This window comes from Physella acuta, unplaced genomic scaffold (genome assembly GCF_028476545.2).
Source record: "Physella acuta isolate Inbredline_101_S28 unplaced genomic scaffold, ASM2847654v3 ptg000181l, whole genome shotgun sequence".
In the NCBI taxonomy this organism is placed as follows: Eukaryota; Metazoa; Mollusca; class Gastropoda; family Physidae; genus Physella; species Physella acuta.
Genome location: NW_026731700.1, coordinates 484204 through 505798, shown reverse-complemented (window position 1 = coordinate 505798; position 21595 = coordinate 484204). Strand labels below are relative to the sequence as shown.

The 21595-nt window shown below is 37.3% G+C and overlaps 2 protein-coding genes across 3 annotated transcripts in view; one reads left to right on the top strand and one right to left on the bottom strand.

The window, feature by feature from the left end:
* The window catches only part of LOC131936581 (zinc finger SWIM domain-containing protein 7), a 5003-nt gene extending 1647 nt beyond the window's left edge, over positions 1–3356 (bottom strand). The window contains exons 1-7 of one of the 2 annotated variants that reach the window (XM_059293631.1): positions 3304–3356; positions 2734–2894; positions 1777–1851; positions 1268–1289; positions 843–945; positions 543–621; positions 342–367 (exon numbers count right to left, since the gene is read on the bottom strand). In XM_059293631.1, the coding sequence (XP_059149614.1) occupies positions 342–367; positions 543–621; positions 843–945; positions 1268–1289; positions 1777–1851; positions 2734–2776 (348 nt within the window). In that variant the 5' untranslated portion in view covers positions 2777–2894; positions 3304–3356. Of the gene's footprint in view, positions 1–341; positions 368–542; positions 622–842; positions 946–1267; positions 1290–1776; positions 1852–2733; positions 3051–3303 lie in introns of those variants that run through there. The other variant, XM_059293630.1, reaches the window with a different exon arrangement.
* On the top strand, positions 3089–21595 carry LOC131936580 (beta-ureidopropionase-like). Its single transcript, XM_059293629.1, has 14 exons — positions 3089–3234; positions 3691–3862; positions 4575–4662; positions 5251–5345; positions 5745–5829; positions 5906–5982; positions 6367–6421; positions 6665–6779; positions 7409–7490; positions 7615–7657; positions 7839–7865; positions 9327–9367; positions 20639–20725; positions 21024–21595. The coding sequence occupies exons 1-14, from the start codon at positions 3134–3136 to the stop codon at positions 21114–21116; spliced, it is 1161 nt and encodes a 386-aa protein (XP_059149612.1). The 5' UTR covers positions 3089–3133; the 3' UTR covers positions 21117–21595.

The window sequence follows — 21595 nt, the reverse complement described above, 5'->3', positions numbered from 1 at the left end:
GTTTCACAAAGAAGTGAAAGCACTCCTTAAAAATAAAGTCATAAAGTGAGTTACAAAATCTGACTTTAGACAGACAGTACAATAAAAATGCTGAAGGTGTGTTACAGGTTAAAAATATTAAAAAAAATAAGTACATTTAACTAGTTATTTCAGTCTTATTACAAAAAAAAAGCTACTCTAATATGAATTTAAAATCAAAGAATTAGTACAAGTATTTCATAAATAAATGCATCAGTGATAAAATGGATTTATCAATTGCATTCCTGTTCAATTAAAAGGTCTTATGCAGTACAAATTTTGTTAGTGTTTGTATTAGCTAAATGCCACTAAATGTTACTTACCATCATGTGATCTTCTTTTCTTAAAACTGCAAGAAGAACAAAAACTTTTCAGTAAGTTAGAAGATACTTTCTTTACATTTAATGTGTTGAAAAAGTTATTTATTTTCTTGCTTGTCCTCCTCAGTGATGAAAAAGATATGTAATTAGTAGACAAATAGAATTGTGTGCTAATGATCACAGATGGTCTTATTATAAAGTTACCTGAAAAATGATAAGCTGGACAGGAACAGTAATTTTCTCTTGCAAAACAGGTGTATGGGGTGCCAGATGCTCCTACAACCTAATCATTGAGACAAAATGCTGAAACTGTACTAAACTACAATTATTCATTTAAAACTAACAAATAGGCCAAGCATCTAAACAAGGGTTAGGTTAAAGAAAAAATATTTTGTTTTGTGCTTATATTAAATCATCTATTAAATAACTTTTCTTGAAAAATTATGTTTAAAAAGATGATAATGAAACAGCTTTAAGTTTAAGAACTACTTTTAAATAGTTCACCTGAAATAAGGCTCTACCACTAGGGGAGACAATCTTTGTCACTGATTGCTTTTCAACTAGTTCTAAAGCTGATAAAAGCAGACCTTGAAATGTAAAATTCAGCCTGGTGATAGAAATTTGTTTCATTCCCTAAATGATCATAGGTAAAAATGATGAGTATTATAAACATAAATAGCTAAGTATAAATATGATGATTGCAATACTCATCTTCATTTCAAAACAATTGTTTGCTTAAAAATAAAACAAATTTTATAACACAAGCATTTTAAACTCTTTTTTAAAATAAAAAAAAAAATGGTCAAAATACAATTACTTGAAGTTCCATTTATATTCAATTCAGCTTTAGAAATTTTTTTTTATAACATGTTTGTGACAAATTAATAGAAAAGTAAATAACATTAACAAAAGATCAAATGTGTACTTACAAACTTAACAAATCATCAGACACTGGAGAATGATACAGTACAGAATATAAATTAGGTATTATTGGTTTTACTATTTAAAAATGTTAATTAAAGAATAATATTAGAAAGGGTTATATAAAATTTAATTTAAATCATATGCCAGGAATTTGAGTACTTCAAGTCAAAACACTCTGAGTTGCATCTGAAGAAACTAATTATAAACCTGATGGCATGCATCTTTGGCTGTGGTATGAACACAACTGCCTCAATCCTTATGCTATTTTTTAATCAAGTAAATTGATGAAAAATGTATGTAGAATCTAGGTTAATGATTATATAATTTTAAGTGTCAAAACTGAAATATAAATTGCAATGTAGTTTATTAATATATTAAACAATTATAGATGATAAAAATAATTTTATACTAAAAAAACTGTTTCAACAAGACAATGATTATTTAAATAAATCAAAACCTCTTTGTATATACAGTGAAATTACACCAGGATGGAATATGGTAACAAAATTCTTACATTTGCCATGTAGTGTATAAGCATTTTTGACTTCAAGCATTAAATGCTCTACCAACTCTTGAGCTTCTTTTACTTCTGAAAAAAAAAACAAATGTAGATTTCAATTGCAGGTTTTAATTGTAGATAAAATTTAACCTAATACTTAATATATAATATGGTAAAAAAAAATGTGTATAAAAAAATAAAATTATAGCTAGACCAAATTATCTATATATATAATTCTCTTCTTGGAGACGTTAGAAAACACCAAGCTGTAAGCGCGCCTAGCAGTCTCCTCTCTTCCTCTCTAGGCATATAGCAACCACTCCCACATGGTCTGGTGAGCTGTGGTTCACGCTAAATGTTTACAATCGTAGAGCCGGGTTTAGTGACGCCTATTAGGGGCAGATAATTTAGTTTGAAACTATTTTAAACTTAGGGGAGGTAACTAAGAGGAGGCTGCTTTCACGGGGGGGGGGTGTAGGGTAGGCAGAGTTTCTTCCAGGCATCTCTTCGGGAGGCGCTGCCCCCCCCCCCCCCCCGCCCGAACGAAATGAAATTTATAACCTTAACCTACCTATTCAGTAGACGATTCCTTATTCTCTTTGTTATTTTGTGTGTGTGTGTGTCTGTTATTAGTTATCAATACCTGGACTACCCTAACTTTGATTGATATCATTGATAATAAAAAGAAACTCCATGTGCTACAATTCCTAAATACTAAATAGTGAATAGGCTACTTTAGTAATTACAATACTGACATTGTAATTCTGTATACTGTATAATATTGCAGCAAAACCCCTTAATTACTAATTACTAAATAAATATACACTTCACTAAACTAAGGAGCGCATTGCTACCCAATATCCATACCTTCAACTTGAATTACCATGGACCCAACTTTAGCCTTAACTACACCCTAACCTAAAATTAAAACCATTGGTATTATTAAGTTTTCTTCTGAGCAAACAAACTTACTTTGTTGGCTATGATTAAGATTTGTCAGATCTAGGGACATCATGAACCATTGATTGACTGGCTGGCACTTGGAAGAGAAGTCAAATCCAAATCTACTTCCAGAATTGATGTTGTTGCAGCTTCTGTAAACCTCTCTGACTCTGTTGACTGTTGTTTATCAACTGTAGAGAATATTAAGCATTAATAAACACAGAGTAGATGGATCTAGATCTAGACGAAATGGGGAAGGTGGTAACTAAAATATTAAAATAACATTAATTCATAATGGGAAAAAAATTAGCCTAAGTAAGTAGAAAGTTAAAGTAGAAACGCGTCTGCACCCTGGAACTAACAAAATTTAAAAACAGTTCAAAGTTCAATAGGTCAATGGTTAGCAGGGGAAAGGTTATTGAGGGTCAAAATGGCTGGTGAACCAGAAAGCATAGAGCGAATTCTTGATGAATTCATTCCTGCAGATAAACTGAAGGATGTAAAGCGTTTATTTTATGGTGCAAGCCTTCCGTAAGATTGTGTCCTTATTAATTTTAAATATGAAGAGTTTATTTTGAATGCATTAGACTTAGAATCTACATTTGTTAGATCGTCAAAATTTCTTCCATGGAGGAGTGAAATGAAGGAACGAGGGAGGTAAAGGGGGGGGGGGGGGGGGTTGAAAAGGGAGGTCAGCATTTTTTACTGGTGGTGAGTTATACAATCATTATACATTTTTATATAACTATTCAATTTAATAAAATTTATCATTTTGCGTTAGTCCGTAATGGCTGACCCTATAGATCTACTATCTACCTATTAAATACAAGCCTATTATAGTAAGCTTATTGATAAATATGGATGGATAATTAATAACCTCTGATTAATAATTTATTAATTTTATTAGGCATTAGGCATACACCTACTACTGCATATATCACTTATAAGAGGTTAAAATGTTGTTTTTTTCCCCACCGTTCTATCTAGCTCCCTTGAGCTTCCATTAGAAGCACAGGCCTTGGCAGATGAGAAAAACTTTGAGGTCAGAGGTTATGTTTTCCAGGCAGCCCAAGAGAGCACAAGGGCCCCAAGAGTTGTTCGTATTGCTGGTATACAGAACCAGATAGTCTTGCCCACCACAGCACCTATAATTCAGCAGGTTATTTCATTTAAGTTAACTATGGTGATTTAAAAACCACGGAGGACGGAGTGATTGAGGACCCATTTGATAGTTGGAACACAACCTTTGGGCAATGTTTCTCTCGGATACCTTAAACTAGGGAAAGGGGAGGCAGTAGCCAGGGGGGGGGGGACATATGTCCGCGGCGCCAAAATGGGTTGGAAAAATAAATTGCAAGGTTGAGAGGGGTGTAAATCGAAATCTCGAGGTGGGGGGGGGGGGGGTGCAAATCGAAAGTTTGAGGGGGGTGCAAATCGAAAAGTTTGTCCCCGGCGCCGGGAAGGGAGGGTGGGGGGGGGGGGGGGGGTAGACTATAGTAAAAGTCCTGTGGTACCTCGAGATATCAGTTTAATTCATTCAGTAACATTGCTTGTATGTCAAATTGCTTGTACCTGAAAGCAATTTTTTTCATTGAAATTGGAAGAAATGCCACCCCAGTTAGAAAGTGTATTATACATGAGAAATAGATTTTAATACCATACTAAAGGATAATTAAGGATTACTTTTTATGAACTATGTAAAATGGGAAGGGGTAAAAAAAATTGTAAATTTTCCATGTTTAAAGAAAAAATTTAATTATTTAAGTCTTAAAGTCTTGACTGACATTATTGTTGCCAGGAAAACTGACAACCACTGTTAGCACTGTCACTTGTGAGTTTATCTGAAAATTTTATAATTTCTTCTTGACCAGAGAGATGCCATTTTCAAAAGAATTGCTGAAATTATTCAATGTGCAGCACTGTGCAAGGTGAATGTTGTATGCCTGCAAGAAGCTTGGAGTAAGTGGTGGTATTAGCAAACAATAAGATTTAAGACATTAGTTAATTATTAAGTGGTGTTCTATAAAAGATGTAAACTCTAAGGAGAGAGTTTGGAATTTTGTGACAGTGTAGTGACTGAGTTCAGAAAGTATGATGATACACTTTTGCTTTTAAAAATTTTTTAGGTTGTTTTTGTAAAATATTATTTAAATGGATTATTCTACACAATGTTGACAAACTACAGAAAAATATTTTAGGAAGTTATTGATGTTTAAAAAAAACAACACTGCTATTTTGAGGAGGAGAGGGTGGGGGATTGTAGGCTGAGATGTGATGTGTCATTTCAAAGGTGGGGGGAGGGGGGTGGCTTTATGTAATGATAAAGGAGGGGGTGAGTTAAAAATCATTGATGGATTGCACCTAAAGCAGTAGGATTTAAATACAATATAACATTCATTATTTACTGATGACAAGTGTGCCCTTATGGTGACTTGATTTAAAATTATTATTTTATGAAAAGCTTGCACCAAATTTAGCAAAACAAAATACTAAAATTGTAAAATTATGTTGCCACTGTGAAGAAAAACGGAAATGTTCTATTTTTAGCCATGCCATTTGCCTTCTGCACGAGAGAGAAGCAGCCTTGGTGTGAACTAGCTGAGTCAGCAGAGTCTGGCCCAAGTACTAAATTCTTGCAAGAGGTCAGTGAACTATGGTTTATTGTCTTACCTAATTGATACAAGGCACACTGTGATGGAAAGATTGCTTTTAAGATTAGCATATTTATTGAGCTGACCTGTATCATACAGTCTGTAAGCTTAAGTCACCTAGACACTGTAAATGTTCATTGGAAATATAATTTGTAGAAACACAGGAAGGTCTTATCTTAGTACTTAGCCTGTCTCTAACAAATTGTTATCTAGTAGAATAATTGTTTTGTTTCATAAGAACTCAGAAATTGTAGTAAAAAATTGTTTATTAAGCCTTAGAAGTCTAGTTCTAAAAATAAAATAGAATTTAGGTTATCCTAATTAGTGAATTCTGTCCAAATATCTAGTGTAATTGGTTTAAAATGTGTTTTAATACTAATTATTTTTTAGCTTGCAGCGCAATACAACATGGTGATTATCTCCCCTATATTGGAGCGGGATGAAGACCATGGAGATATTTTAGCCAACACAGCAGGTATGGTCAGTGTAATGACTGGTGTGTTTTTCTAATTAAAGTCATAGTAAAATTACTGGACCCTAATTTGTTTCAGTGGTCATCTCTAACACTGGCAAAGTTTTGGGAAAATCAAGAAAAAATCATATCCCAAGGGTAGGGGACTTTAATGAGGTAAGCTGAGCTTGTGTATGTCTGTAAAGTTCTATTGCCCTATTTTTGTCAATTATTTTATAATGGGAGTTGTTGCCCATATACTGATGATATTGGAAGATAAGTTTATAAGTTTATATTATTGGAAAGTTTTTTCTGTCATACAGGTCCAAATCTAAGTAGTTACTAATAAGTTTTAGATCATTGTTTATCTAGTCTGTGACTTAAAGAAATAACATGATCACATGCTATTTAAAAATTCCTACGCCAATTGGCAGGGACTATTTACTCTCAGTCATTTAATTTATCTTACCAAGATACATTTACTTGTAAGTTTTATATTTAAAAAAAAACAAAATTAGTAATCTGGTTTACAAAAAGCTAAATCTTTTGTGAATCTTTCAGTCTACATATTACATGGAGGGGGATACTGGACATCGAGTGTTTCAGACACAGTTTGGTAAAGTATCCTATACATCCGTTGTATTAAAGCATTATATGTGCTTATCATCTAGACACTTAAAATGATATTAGAAATTAAAATTATTTTGACAACCAATACAAAAAAATGATATAACTTAAAATAAAATGTTATCTGAGCATGTTCTTTGAGATGGTAGATCATTAAAGTACAACCAGCAACATTATAGTACAACCAGCAACATTATACTTATAGTACAACCAACATACTTGTTATATTTAGGCAAGATAGGGATCAACATATGCTATGGTCGCCACCATCCCCAGAACTGGATGATGTATGGAGTCAACGGAGCAGAGATTGTCTTCAACCCTTCAGCCACTGTGGGAGGACTGAGGTAAGCCTACTAAAATACCTTCAGCCACTGTGGGAGGACTAAGGTAAGCCTACTAAAATACCTTCAGCCACTGTGGGAGGACTGAGATAAGCCTACTAAAATACCTTCAGCCACTGTGGGAGGACTAAGGTAAGCCTACTAAAATACCTTCAGCCACTGTGGGAGGACTGAGGTAAGCCTACTAAAATACCTTCAGCCACTGTGGGAGGACTGAGGTAAGCCTACTAAAATACCTTCAGCCACTGTGGGAGGACTGAGGTAAGCCTACTAAAATACCTTCAGCCACTGTGGGAGGACTGAGGTAAGCCTACTAAAATACCTTCAGCCACTGTGGGAGGACTGAGGTAAGCCTACTAAAATACCTTCAGCCATTGTGGGAGGACTGAGGTAAGCCTCCTAAAATACCTTCAGCCATTGTGGGAGGACTGAGATAAGCCTACTAAAATACCTTCAGCCACTGTGGGAGGACTGAGGTAAGCCTACTAAAATAAGAAACATTTTAAAATTTTGATCTATTTTTAACCCATTGAAGTCCCTTATAAATTTTATTACCACAACATGGCTTTTATTTGTTTTTATTTTTAGGTTTTTAAATTTATTTATTTGGTTTTATCTTCCCCGCAAAACAGTGAACCTCTATGGCCAATAGAAGCAAGAAATGCTGCGATCGCTAACAGTTACTTTACTTGTGGTATCAATCGTGTTGGAACGGTACGATTTCTTTGTTAATTTTTATCAGTTAGTTTATTTTTCAACGTTTTTCTTATTCCAATTAGAAAACCTATTTTAACAAAGTTTAAAATTATTATTAAAAAATTGCACTTTATTTTTTCAGGAAATCTTTGAGCATGAATTTACATCAGGGGACAAGAAACCTGGTTGGTGGTTAACTTTTTCATTCAAGTTAACATATAATAATGGATAACACTATAAAAATGTGTACAAGTATTTTACTTCTGGCCTTGTTAAGGTTACCTGAGATCTAATATTATGCATTGTTCTGCAGTTTTTGAAAGTTCTATGTTTTAATTTCTTTTTAAAATTTTTTTTTTATTATAGCTCACAAAGACTTTGGACACTTTTATGGTAAGGATAAGCAAAATAAAAAAAGTTACAATAAAATAATAATATTGATTAGCTATACTAACACAATGAAGGACAGTATGGCTGATAATATTGATTAGCTATACTAACACAATGAAGGACAGTATGGCTAATAATATTGATTAGCTATACTAACACAATAAAGGACAGTATGGCTGATAATATTGATTAGCTATACTAACACAATGAAGGACAGTATGGCTGATAATATTGATTAGCTATACTAACACAATAAAGGACAGTATGGCTGATAATATTGGGGTTGGCGTGGTCGAGTCGGTAAAGTTCATGGTTGCTAAACCGAAAAGTCTCGAGTTCGAACCCTCGGGCTGATGAGGCTCGTTAACTGGGGACAGCCACTCTTCTAGGAGAGACAACTCCAAAAACAAACATCTGCTGCCTTGTAGATTGTTCTTGGTTGGACAAAGGCTATGGAAGCAAATCCAAAAAGAAAAGCAGGCTGAAATCGGAGTCAATGGCCTTAATGGCGCACAACCAGTTGACACGTAACGCTTAATTGTGATGGAAGCATGGTCGAGTCGGCAAAGCTCATGGTTGATAAATTCGAAAAAAGATATCTGGAAGATAAGGCTCGATCCCTTCCAAACACTAAAAATTAAGAACGAAGAAGAAGAAGAAGAAGCTGATAATATTGATTAGCTATACTAACACAATAAAGGACAGTATGGCTGATAATATTGATTAGCTATACTAACACAATGAAGGACAGTATGGCTGGTAATATTGATTAGCTATACTAACACAATAAAGGACAGTATGGCTGGTAATATTGATTAGCTATACTAACACAATGAAGGACAGTATGGCTGATAATATTGATTAGCTATACTAACACAATGAAGGACAGTATGGCTGAGAACTAAACTACAAACCTGAAAGTCCCAAGTTTGGACTCTGGGTTTGAGTTTGTAAGACGTCCCTTATTCCACCTAGATGGGTACCTACTTCTGTTAGGGAAACAATTGCGCTGTGCATAGTGCTGACCACACTAACCCCTTGTGTGCCGAGGTCATTGAAACAGATGAACTCTTCTTCATCTGCCCCACATGTCTTGGGCTCGAACGAGAAAAGATGATGATACTAACACAATAGAGTCCTTTTAATTAATTATACGACGTTTACAAACCTAAACTCAACCCTCATCCTTTCTCTAACCAAGGCTTTAAAGTATTATTCCGACACAAGCTATACAAGTAGAGAGGGTGTGGCTAATCTTTTGTTAAAATTTGCATTCTTAATTGCCTCAATTAAAAGAAAAATTGCTGTATTTTTTTAAATGTCTGATATTATTTTTGTGATTTATTGTATATTCTCAGTTAGTGTTAGGTTTTGTAGATTATTGTATATTCTCAGTTAGTGTTAGATTTTGTAGATTAATTTATTCTCATGTAACAACTGGACAATTTTTTTTTTATACCCCAGGATCAAGCTATGTTGCTGGACCTGATGGTAGCAGGACACCGGTAAGTAGGTCAAACACCATTTATTAGGTTATACTGGCAAAACTCATCAAACCCAATATTGGCAGAAATAGTTCAAAGTGACAAATTACAAGATCATTTGTTTCAAAACCAAAATGTGCATATTTGGTATGGAAGCTGTTGGTTTTTGAAGCATGTGTTCATCAGCCTTCTAAAAATCGTTTCTATTTAGTTCTGGTCTTTGTATGTCCTTAAAGACCAGTACAGATTGCCGTCCAATATCGTTTGTAATCGAACTAAATAACCAGCTGTCATATTCACTGATATTTTTTCCTAAGTAAATTATTGATCTGCAAGGGAGACAACACTCCTTTACGTTCATACAATCTATTTACATAGCTATTTCCCCTGAATATAAATTAACACTTTTTTGCTGCAATTTATGGTTACGTTTTATAATCTGAAGTGTTGTAATTGGGAAATCTTAAAAGTTCTTTTTATATGATCTGTTGTAATACTAGTCTCAGAAAACATAATTTTAATTTTTCGATTTTTTACCCCCCCCCTTTCCCCTCTACAAACATCTACAAATGATGTCCTGCCTCAGGCCCCCTTCCCTTAAAAAATTTCATTTTTTAGTTTTTTAAAGCACGATTTCTTTTATATTTCCTGAGCTCAGTCAAAATTTTGTTTACTAATCATTTTTAATTTTACCATAAAAACTTTTCAAAACGTGAAACAGCGGTTAAAAATCAGCTTTTAACACTAGCAAAAATGTGACGTCACAATTTCTGACTCCCTCCCCATACATCATCACAAAATTCTTGGTATCCCTCTCACCTAGGAGTGTGACGTAGTTTATGGACAACCGTTTACTGGTAGTCTTGACTTTAGTTAGCCATCCTATATCTAAGACTATGTAGATAAGGCTAACCTATTGCTCGATTTTATTTTCACTTCTTTCTGTATAGGAGTACTTTATATCAAACTAGCAAAGACTAAATAGTATCACCTACTATGAATATTACATACACATACAACTAATGCTGTTCTTCTATACAACTATACGGCTACTTGTCTGCCAACCATATTAGCTTATTCTTACATAGCGGGGGGGGGGGGGGGGGGGAAAGGGGGGCGGTAGACTTTCTGTGATTACTTTCTTTGTTTTTTTTTCCCTTGACCGTAATTAAACCCCACGGGTCCCCGAATCTATCGGTCACGATCCCAAGGAATTTTATGGATGTCGCCAACTTGTATACTAAACCAAACAAAATATTTAAAAGTATGGGGGTCACAGGTCACTTAGCTTTTATAAGTAGGGGTCGCTACTAGAAATTGTTTGGGAACCTGTCCATTATTAATATAAAAACAATTCTAACTTAAGAAGCCCTGAATATATCACTGAACCTAGGAAATAAAGTACACATTTTAACGATGCTACGACCAGCAGTAGGATTACGTGGGTACGGTTAGTCGTCTGGAAGTAGGACGTGTCGTGACGCACACCACTATCCCCGTTAATGGTTTGCCCCACTGCCCCGTCTACCACTAACCCCGATTTGAAATGGTTTGACCCACCAGCGACCCACTGCTCCGATGCGCCCCGTACTACTTTAGACTTTATCGACTGGTCGCTAACATCTAGGACAAGCATAGCTGAGACAGGACGAGTCCAACTACCGTATCACCCCTGCTGTGCTGAATGGAGGGGTGTCAGGTTGATGGACTTGACTTTAAAATCACGGTTTTCAGAGGTGGCGCGCTGTGGATAAACCACGTTTAGAAAGACTGTTGTTAGTTGGTTTTATTTAGATCCTATATTTAAAAATTTCTAGCTGATTGTCCGAGTCGACAGATATTTATGCATTGTCGTGTAGTTCTATATGATCGGGCCATAAGTTGGGTTGTTTAAATAACGAAAAATGTTTTAACTGTTTACAAAATGCTACTTAAAAATACATTTAGTTCCCTTAAAAGTAGAGAATTTCCTCTAAAAAGTTAAATTTGGCAGAAATAAAAAAAAAGTAATTAAGTTTTAAGTTTTTATTAGCAATAATGTTTCTTGAAAATTTCAACAAAAAAAAAAAACAATTAAATTTGAATGGAATGCACCAAATTCGTGATCCGGGAAACGAAGTTCTAATTTTTTTTTACAAGCTTTTATTTAGGTCTTAAGGTTTGTTCGTGGGATATGGCAAGTCTTGTAACTTAATTTTGGCCCACTTCTAATACAGACATAGCCTTCAGACTTTGCAGATACCTTCCTCTTTGATGACAATGCAATTTAAAATATATATATATATATATATATATATATATATTTAATTTTAATAAATTCCTTAATTTAGTATCAAATCTCTACTGTTCTGGTCAGAGTTTCTTCCAGGCATCTCTTCCGTCTCTCTTCACCCCCCTCCGGAAATAGTTGTTGTCTCCCCCCCCCCCCCTCGAAAATTTCAAGTGCACCCCCGGAGAAAAAAGTCTGAAGAAACACTATTTCTGGTTTTTAAACGCGCATATTTTTAGTTGTAGCGTATGTAGTGTCAACTTATTTTGGACGAATTACTAAAGCTGGTAAATAAAACAAATATAAAAATATATATAAAATATAAGTGTAAGAAAATAAAACTTTAATAAAGGCATTTCTGTTCCTCTCTCATAAGATATTTATTTTAGTAACCAATGCTTTTATTAAAAAAGCAAATTAGTTTTATCCTCTTATTTTCAGTGCATAAGCATGTTATTATAATTTTGTTTTTAAATATGTTTTTATTTGGACATCACTTTGTCTCTGTTACAAATGGGTCACGTAAGGTGAACAGTAGGACCCCCCTTACGACCTCGTTTTATGATAGGCTACGCCCCTGTTCACCTTTTATCGCTTCGTGACTTGCCGCTCTTTAACTGTAAAGCTGACATCCCTGTCTCGGTTTCTTTCAAATCAATACAATGCCAGTTGCTCTTCAAATAATGGACCAGCCCATGTACATGTGACGTCAAGGGTAGGTCAGATTGCGTTGGTGTATGCTAGCTGCGCGATTGGAGCTGAACGACATTCAGCTAGTACACAGGGGTGAGGCTATTGTTAGTTCTAGCGGATGTGTCGTGTTACGTCGGGTTCACAAACTGACAGCAGATTTATTTTGTCACAGGGGTTTTCCCCATCTTGATTAAAAACAAACACAAACGAAATGACGTACCGGTTTATTTTACCATGTAGATAGACAGTCTATATATAGAACTAAGCCCGATCTGCCAGAATACTTGGCCTTGGCTTTCTTACGAAATAGATTTTGCGGTCTGCTGATTTACATTTGTTGCACAACTCCCCCCCCCTACATTCTTTCATGTATTCATACTGGTGTTAGGGGGTCGTCCATGACTTCACTCTCGATGAGGGGAGAGGGATCCGTAATTTTGTGGGACAATGTGAGATCAGGGGGAGGGGATGCAGATAGTATGTCGTTACTCTTTAACATTTTGAAATTTGAAAACGTAATGTTAGAAACTGAATGTTAACCGTTATTTCTCATTTTAGAAAAATTGTTTTTATAAAAAGTAATAGGAATTGAAAAAAATACTCTATGTTGACAGAGCTCAGTCAAATTTTAGGAAAAAAAAATCGATGTCATAAAAAATTCAGTTGCTATGTTGAGCAGAGTTTCTTCCAGGCATCTCTTCGGGGGGGGGGGGGGGGGGCTTAGACCCCCCGAAATTTTTTTACCGCCCCCCCCCCCCCCGAGCGAAATGAAATTTATATAATTTATATTGAAAATATATACTTTTAACAGTGTCCGCCCCCCCCCCGAAGAAAGTCTACCGCCCCCCCCCCCCCCCCGAAAATTTCAAGTGCCCACCCCCCGGAGAAAAAAGTCTGGAAGAAACACTGATGTTGAGGGGGGGGGGGGTTGTAAGCCGAGATGGGATGGCATTTTAGGTGATGGGTCTAGCTTTTTTTGTGACGATGTGTGACAGAGGGGAAGGGGGAGGTAGAGATAGTTTTAAAAAAGCGTGAATTCATGTTAGATGACCCCTTAGTTCTGTTAACAAATAAAGATCACAAGCGTTGTTTCGCGAAAAGGATCGATTTTAAAATGTATTAAATTATTAGAAAATGTGATTCATGCTGCCTAGTAAAAGAAATGAATAGGATAATAATATATTTAACAAAATAGAATTTTTTGTACCGTATATTTCATCTTAATTTAAAATGTATTTAATAGGCCCATCAAAGGTAAATATAATTTAACCCTTAAGTTATACGAAAGGTTGAGCCAGAGACTACACATGTGAAGATAGCTGTATTAAAAAAAACCCCGCACCACTCTACTTTTCGGGAGTTCCACCCCTCCCCCCTTCAGTTACTCCCGGTCATTCCTCCCCCTGACATTACTCCAGGTCAGTTACCCCCTGTTTATTACCTTCCTCCCCCCCCCTCAGCCCAATTACAAATGGACTGTACTCCTAAACCCAACACTAAATAACCATGCAGCTTAATGTCAGTTGTCAGGTACCTCCCCGGATAATTTACCCCCCCCCCCCTTTAGAACAAAGCTATCCCTGTCTATCTCCCTATCCCCCGTAACAGACGTACAAGTACATCTTAATATCCCATAACCCTAGACGCTGATAAGTAAAGAGGAGAGCTTATAGGTGTTAGTCACCTACAGAGGCTTACCTCGGCTATCAGGTAAAGTAAGGCAAGTGGTGGGTGTTAATCACCTACTACCACAGCCCGGTAATCCCCACACGAATTAGGTAAATCCCTTTGTGGCTTAGAGCCGAATCTAATTATCTCCACTCCCCCGCAGGTAGATCGCAAGGCTTGTTAACACGTAGGCCAACATGTCTTGTCTTGGTTCATCTCATTATTTAACAGGGGGTGTGAAGCTTTAAAACAACTATTATCTTCAACCCCTTTTAGCGATGTACAGTGGTCGAGTTGAATAAAAGTAAGGCTTTGGGCTTATATGGAATTATAAGTCACTAAATTGGTGTTAGGTAACTGGCAGTTAACTAAAAATTAACCTAGCTCGCAAATGTCAACAGTTAGTCTAAGCCCTAAATTGTTAATTTATTTCCTTATAACTAAAGTTGGTTTTAGATTTATTTTATTAGTGACAATACTACTAACAACCTAACAAACCTAATTTTGTATGAGTCCAGTTTCGGACACTGATAATGGGAGTTCTCAATGGCCTATACATTTTATTGATATTATTCATTACAAAAATACATCTCTATTTATAAACACGTAATACGACATGACACGTCCGGAATAGAATTGGACGAGTCCATTATTTCACCCGTGGACCCGCACACCCCTCAATCGAATGACCGTTCCTGATTTGGCCGATCCCGCGTGAACCAAGTGCACGAAGCCCCTCCCAGCGTACTCTAGGCGGTCCGTTCAGTACTGTAGCTTGACTTGCCTGCACCGTTAGCTCGGTGCGAAGAGTACACGCGTCCGCCGAGTTGTAGGACATCCGCCTCGCCTCTGAGTTCTCGCTCACTCCGCACAAAATGGGCTAGAGTTCGTCAGCGGCGGGGCCGTGACCCACGGTCCACGGGGTGGGTAATGTGGGTCAACATTTCATGCACTTACACGCCGCGCGCCGGGTCACGAGGGGGAATTGTGCCGCGATTGGACGCGGAAGGTTAAAGTGACAAGTGATAGCAGGTCAGCAGGATACGTGGTCTGTTGTGTTCGGACTTGATTGGACCGTAAAGCTGTCTGTCCGTTCACGTTATATTGTTGTATATTTTTTAAATTGTTAGGTTAACTAATGGGGTCATACTGTCTGATGAATGATCTTTGGCCTAGTCTTGGCGATCTGATACTGATGGGTTTTAAATCGATAGTTGATGATCCGGATAATCTTGCCGAGGCATGTTACGGTACTCAATTTAGCTAAACTATCGCTTTTCTTACGTATTTATAATATTTATATATCATTTAAAAATAAGGTTATGATATCATTGACTCTACTTATAAGGGGTTGTTTGTTCATTTGCAAGTTTTAACTGTTAACTTTACCTACTGCCAAAACATAATTTTAATAAAAAGGGGTTCTCAGTTTACTTGTCGTTTACTAAATACAAATATGAGTTTCTAGTGTCCAGGCTAATGCTAACCCAAACCTTAACTCAAGTCCTACCATAACCCTAACCCAGAGATTACAATACTACTAACAACCTAGTACCCCTATTTTCGGAAGTCTGTTGGCGGCCACGCAATACCTCCTGGTGAAGGTATAATTGACTCTTCCTAAAAAGGGGGTGTTCGTTTGCGATCTGTATCTATTAATGTTACCTACTTTATCAACCTGTCGAACTGATTTTTGTTATCCGACTTGTAGATATCGATATAGGTCACTGTGGGAGCTCTTTTAGAACAAAACAACAATTGATAATGGCAGTTTAAAAAACAACAACACTTTTCTCTTATTCAGACATCAAAGGATTTAATTAGGGCTAATCTACAAAGGCTAATCCAAAGGCGTAGGGGGTGGGGGTACATGTCCCCGGGCGCCGACCATAGGGGCGCCAAAATGGGTTGAAAAAAAATTAAAACCTCATTTTAGCTGCAGTTTTGCATTATAAATTTAAAAAAATAAATATGGGGGGTGGGCGGGCGCCAAATTGAAACATTGTCCCCGGGCGCCGGAAGGGTTTGAACCCACCCCCTTCTCAAAAATTTTCGAAGAAAAATGTCTGAAAGAAAGTGTCCCGGAAAAAGGGGGGGGGGGCAAGGTTCTGCCATAAAGATTTCACACTTAAGGGGAGAAGTCTATATCTTTCTGACCAGAAGCTACGTTCGACTTATGGGGCAAGGGGGAGGGGGGATACAAATATATATTGATAATACTACGTAACATATATTTATTATTTAAAATAACCAAACTTCATGCATAACCATGCACGCTATGGAATAAACAAAAAACAAGTTTTGATTGAATAATGACTTAGTGTATGTGGGACATACAGGAGGGTGTGGTCGCTGAGGTTTGATTAAGTAATGGTGGGGGGGGGGCTTTTTGTGGCGACGTGTGCAGATAGGAGGGACTGTGGGGGAGTGCTAAGATTATGTGACGACCCATATGGACATGTTTGTTTTATAATGACACATCCCTTGATGTCTGATGTTCAGTTTGACAAATAATCCCGCTTGAGTATTACAACTTTCATTGTCGTATCCTCATTTTACAAGCTATTAGCAGGGATACGCCTCTGCCAAATTAGGCTTCGCTTCGAGATTATGTAGGTTTCCATGAGGAGCCCTTCGTGCCACGTAACCGAGTGTTTCTGCAGAACGCTGACATTTTAAGCCCCTCATTACCGTGCTGCTATTAACATTAAAAAAAAGTTTTTGATTGAAATCGATTTCCCATGTTGGAGCTCATGTCATCGTGACCGAGATGTACTGACCCAGATAATACGTAAAATATCCGCCTGCGGTTATTTTTAAACACGCAGGGCTGTACCATCTCGTAGCCTCGGCGGCGCATTTTTCTCTATCCTAACACCCCTGGTTGATAACATGGGCTATTCTAAAGACATTTATTTATAATAGAGTGTGTCGAATTTAATTCAAAATTAAGGGGTGATAATACGACGTTCATACGACGCAATCTGTTTAAAATAAATTGATTACTCTAGATCTATATTTAAAATTTGATGCAGGTTATTTCATTACATAGATTAGATTCTTTTATAATTTATTTCTCGTCATACTCTTATGTTGGAACAGCGAATTATATGTTCTAGTGTGAAAACTTATCCGAGAGGTGGAATGGATTCTCCCACATGTGAATAACGTGGAGGCGAACGTTGCGACCCCTCCACACTGCCATGCACTACAGGCGGTGTGTGTGTACCGGCATGCCCCAGGCGTCTGTGTGAACTTGGGTCGTCTGTTCTGGGGTGCCGGGTCAAGTTCAAACCACCTTGTCATGGAAGGGTGTCATTCAGCGGCGTAGACGAATTCAGAGGCGGGGTCTAGGTGTTACATTTACAATGTATGTCACTATCTTTAGGTTATTTTTGGATCAACCGCTAATTCTGATATAGTGAACACGATAGAAGAAAACATAACCCGTTCGTTTTAATCGTAATGCCCGCGTGATACTATGGTGATACTAGCAACGCAAGATATCAATTATAAATTGGGCTAATTGGTACAAATAATTGTAATCGTTTTAGAAACAATTGACCTTCTTATTTGAAACAATATGTTTCCAGTCATTTAAAAAATCACATTCAAATTAAACTTGAGAATATATAAATAACATTTATTAACATCATAACTAAATTAAAAAAAAAGTCAATTTAGAAGACACGCAGATTGTCTGAAAAAGTTGACCAGCATATTTTGTGGTGTTCAACTTATTCACTCGATTGTTGAATTTTACAAGATTCATTTACCTTGATTCATATTCTCGTTGTCACAGGTCGAAACTGCCGAGCAAAATTTCACGAATTCCTATCAAACCGATGTGTTAACTTAACACACAGACCAATTTCCGACGACAATGTTATGTGACATAAACTTTAACAAAATTAGATGTTTAATTAATTTAATAATACCTAAATATTTTCATATAAGGGGGGGGGGGTTGAATGACATCTTCTTGCAAACATGGACACTTACCTACCTAAGTGTATAGTGACCTGGTGTCGTTATGTCCGCCCATTGTAACCATTGTCATTACCATGGGACATAATTGGACTCAGGTATAATTGACGTCTCGCCCTTTAAAACGATTTTTACCTCCCCCTTCCCTATTGTCACAACATGTCAGACACCCCCCCCCCCCACACACACACAAACACTCACACAATGACGTTCCACCTCAGCCCACCACAACCCTCCCCTTCAGCCACCAGTGAGCGCATTAATTGTTAAAAAAATAACGGCTAAACAAAATTCGGTTTTTAACTCAACACACATCATTACAGGAGTCTGATTACCCCCCCCCCCCTCACTCCTTTCCCCGTAGGAGCGAGTGATGCGTTGTTTATGGAGGACTTAGAGAAAGATATAAATATTGGCTTACAGTAGACGTCTCCTCAAAATAGACTAATCATTGATCATGTAATAGTGTTTACTCTTGTTTATAGTACTGACATATTTGAAGACAAAAAGTTAGGTTAAGCACGTCACTCAAACTGAGGGGTTCTTTCAGACATTTTGCTCTGGGGGAGGGGGCACTTGAAACTTCCGTGGGGTAGCACTTAAGACTTCCGTGGAAGGCACTTGAAAAATAATTCCGGGGGGGGGGGGGGTATGGGGGGGCACTGATTCACGTTTTATTTTATTTAAAAAAAAAATTGAATTGTTTCTATTCCTCCTGGGGTAGGAGATGGGGGTGGACGTGGACATGCTCCGAGCGGAGGCGAAAGTCGGGTGTCCCCCCCCCCCCCCCCCCCGAAGAGATGCGCATACAAGAGGCACTGTATCTAGACTATGGTTGATTATGGTTTTTAATCAGTTACTGAGTGGAGTTCATCCTAATTCTACACCCATTCCTTGCTTTTGAAACCATGTTGTGTTTTGTTTCGTTCGCGTTCCAGTTTTCTCATTTCCGACACAATGATGTCAGCCAGACTTGCGCTGACGTCATCTCCGTTGAGTCGCGCGCTCATCCGCTAAAAAAAAAAAAGAAAAAAAAAAACCAAATTAACACGCATGCGCAGCCGCGCCTCTGTCTGGGTGAGAAGCGGGCCACGACCGTCTGGTGGGCCAGGAAAAAAATAATTTCAACAACCGGGTCCGGTTTGTAGGACACGTCCGGAAAATAGAGCGCCGTTTGTTACCCTCTGTGAGACGGGGTGTCCGGGATCCGGGCCAGTGTGCTGGGACCCGCTAGTCTTTATCAGGAACAGGGTGAACGTCTGCCGCCCCCGTTATTCAAGTGGGGGCGGGAGGGGGGGAGTTAAAAGTGTATGTGTGCCTCAAGCTAAAAAAAAAATCTGTGATAGACTAGGGATCTTGTCGAAAAACCACGTCAGCATAAATAAGATGTTAAACGGTCGGACAAGTGCCAGCAGACGATTCGCGTTGTGCTAATCGCGTTATTTACGGCTACATGATGTGGCTACATGTAGCTAGATGATGGGTTTAGATGATGTGGCTACATGTAGCTAGATGGTGTGGCTACATGTAGCTAGATGATGTGGCTACATGTAGCTAGATGGTGTGGCTACATGTAGCTAGATGATGTGGCTACATGTAGCTGGAGGATGTGGCTACAAGTAGCTAGATGATGTGGCTACATGTAGCTAGACGATGAGTTTAGATGATGTGGCTACATGTAGCTAGATGATGTGGCTACATGTAGCTAGATGATGTGCCTTCATGTAGCTAGATGATGAGTTTAGATGACGTGGCTACATGTAGCTAGATGATGTGGCTACATGTAGCTAGATGATGTGGCTACATTTAGCTAGATGATGTGGCTACATGTAGCTAGATGATGTGGCTACATGTAGCTAGATGATGTGGCTACATGTAGCCAGATGATGTGGTTACATGTAGCTAGATGATGTGGCTACATGTAGCTCGAGGATGTGGCTACATGTAGCTAGATGATGAGTTTAGATGATGTGGCTACATGTAGCTCGAGGATGTGGCTACATGTAGCTAGATGATGTGGCTACATGTAGCTAGATGATGTGGTTACATGTAGCTAGATGATGTGGTTACATGTAGCTAGATGATGAGTTTAGATGATGTGGCTACATGTAGCTAGATGATGTGGCTACATGTAGCTAGATGATGTGGCTACATGTAGCTAGATGATGTGGTTACATGTAGCTAGATGATGTGGTTACATGTAGCTAGATGATGTGGTTACATGTAGCTAGATGATGTGGTTACATGTAGCTAGATGATGAGTTTAGATGATGTGGCTACATGTAGCTAGATGATGTGGCTACATGTAGCTAGATGATGTGGCTACATGTAGCTAGATGATGTGGTTACATGTAGCTAGATGATGTGGTTACATGTAGCTAGATGTAGCAAGATGATGTGGTTGCCTGTAGTTAGATGATGAGTTTATATGTTACTGCTACATTTATCTTAATGAGCGGCTTAGAAATGGCTACATGTAGCTTAATAATTATTTTAGGTGCTGGCTACAAGTAGCTAAATGATAAGTTTAGAAGTTGAATTAAATTAACTTTGTTACCATATAAAGTCATTATGTCATGTGACCACAGGCAGGTGTTGTATGTTTGATTACCTTCATTCATTGACCCAGTTAAAATGGTATTGATTAATGTACACCTTTCTTTTTTAATTACCAGGGCCTTTCTAGGACTAAAGATGGTCTAATTATAGCTGAAATTGACCTTAACCTCTGCAGACAGGTCAAGGACAAATGGGGCTTCAGGGTAAGTGTTACAGTTATAGATTTTTTTGAGGAATTATCTGTAATCTGTATAAAATGCCAGAGGAGATTTGTAGTAGATAACCAAACAACCTGAGCTACTGTTGTATAGGCCTCAAACAACCTGAGCTACTGTTGTATAGGCCTAGATCATTCTTAGAGTGTAGTCTTTTTGTGATACATATAGTTCAAGCATTTCACGTTATTCCCATTTAGCAAAATATTTTATGTTAAAAATAATCAAGAAAATAATAGGATTAAAAAAATCTCATTTATAAAGTGACTGATGTATTTTTATACAGATGACTCAGAGACTTGACTTGTACGCCAGGGAGCTGAATGAAGTCATGCAGCCTGACTGGAAGCCAGACATCATCAAAGATGCCGGTCATTAACCCGGTCAGCTGTCTGCCTGCCTGCTGGACAGCGCCAGGAGTTCAGTCTCCTGTCTTTGTGTTCACTCATATCTGTGCCAGATTTTTTATTTAATGTTCAAGCTAAAAAATAATTGTTTTGGTCAGTTAAAAAAAATAGAGAAATGAAAGGTATAATAAGAAAAAGTAATTTCGTTATAATAATTTTAAAATGTATTTATAGAACTGAAATAGTTTTATCTATCATACCTTAATATGCTAATTTGATCCTTTGTGAAAATTTTGTGAGCAAATTAATAGAATCTCAATGTTTTTGTATTCATGATTAATTTAAGTGATATTGTTACACACATTGTTGGATAATTCTAATATTTATTTTTTAAATCAAGTGCCTTAATTGTAATGAAACATAATTTATCTCTAAAACGTTATTAAAACCTATATCTGGTTTATGCATTCGAAATGCAACCCACAATAAATTCTAAAACAAGGATTTAGTT

Excerpts from the sequence above, each read along its gene's own strand:
- LOC131936580 (XM_059293629.1), top strand. The coding sequence starts at position 3,134 with ATGGCTGGTGAACCAGAAAGCATAGAGCGAATTCTTGATGAATTCATT. Across the intron at positions 4,663-5,250 it reads ATGCCTGCAAGAAGCTTGGA|CCATGCCATTTGCCTTCTGC; the intron begins GTAAGTGGTGGT and ends TTCTATTTTTAG. Across the intron at positions 20,726-21,023 it reads AGGACAAATGGGGCTTCAGG|ATGACTCAGAGACTTGACTT; the intron begins GTAAGTGTTACA and ends ATTTTTATACAG.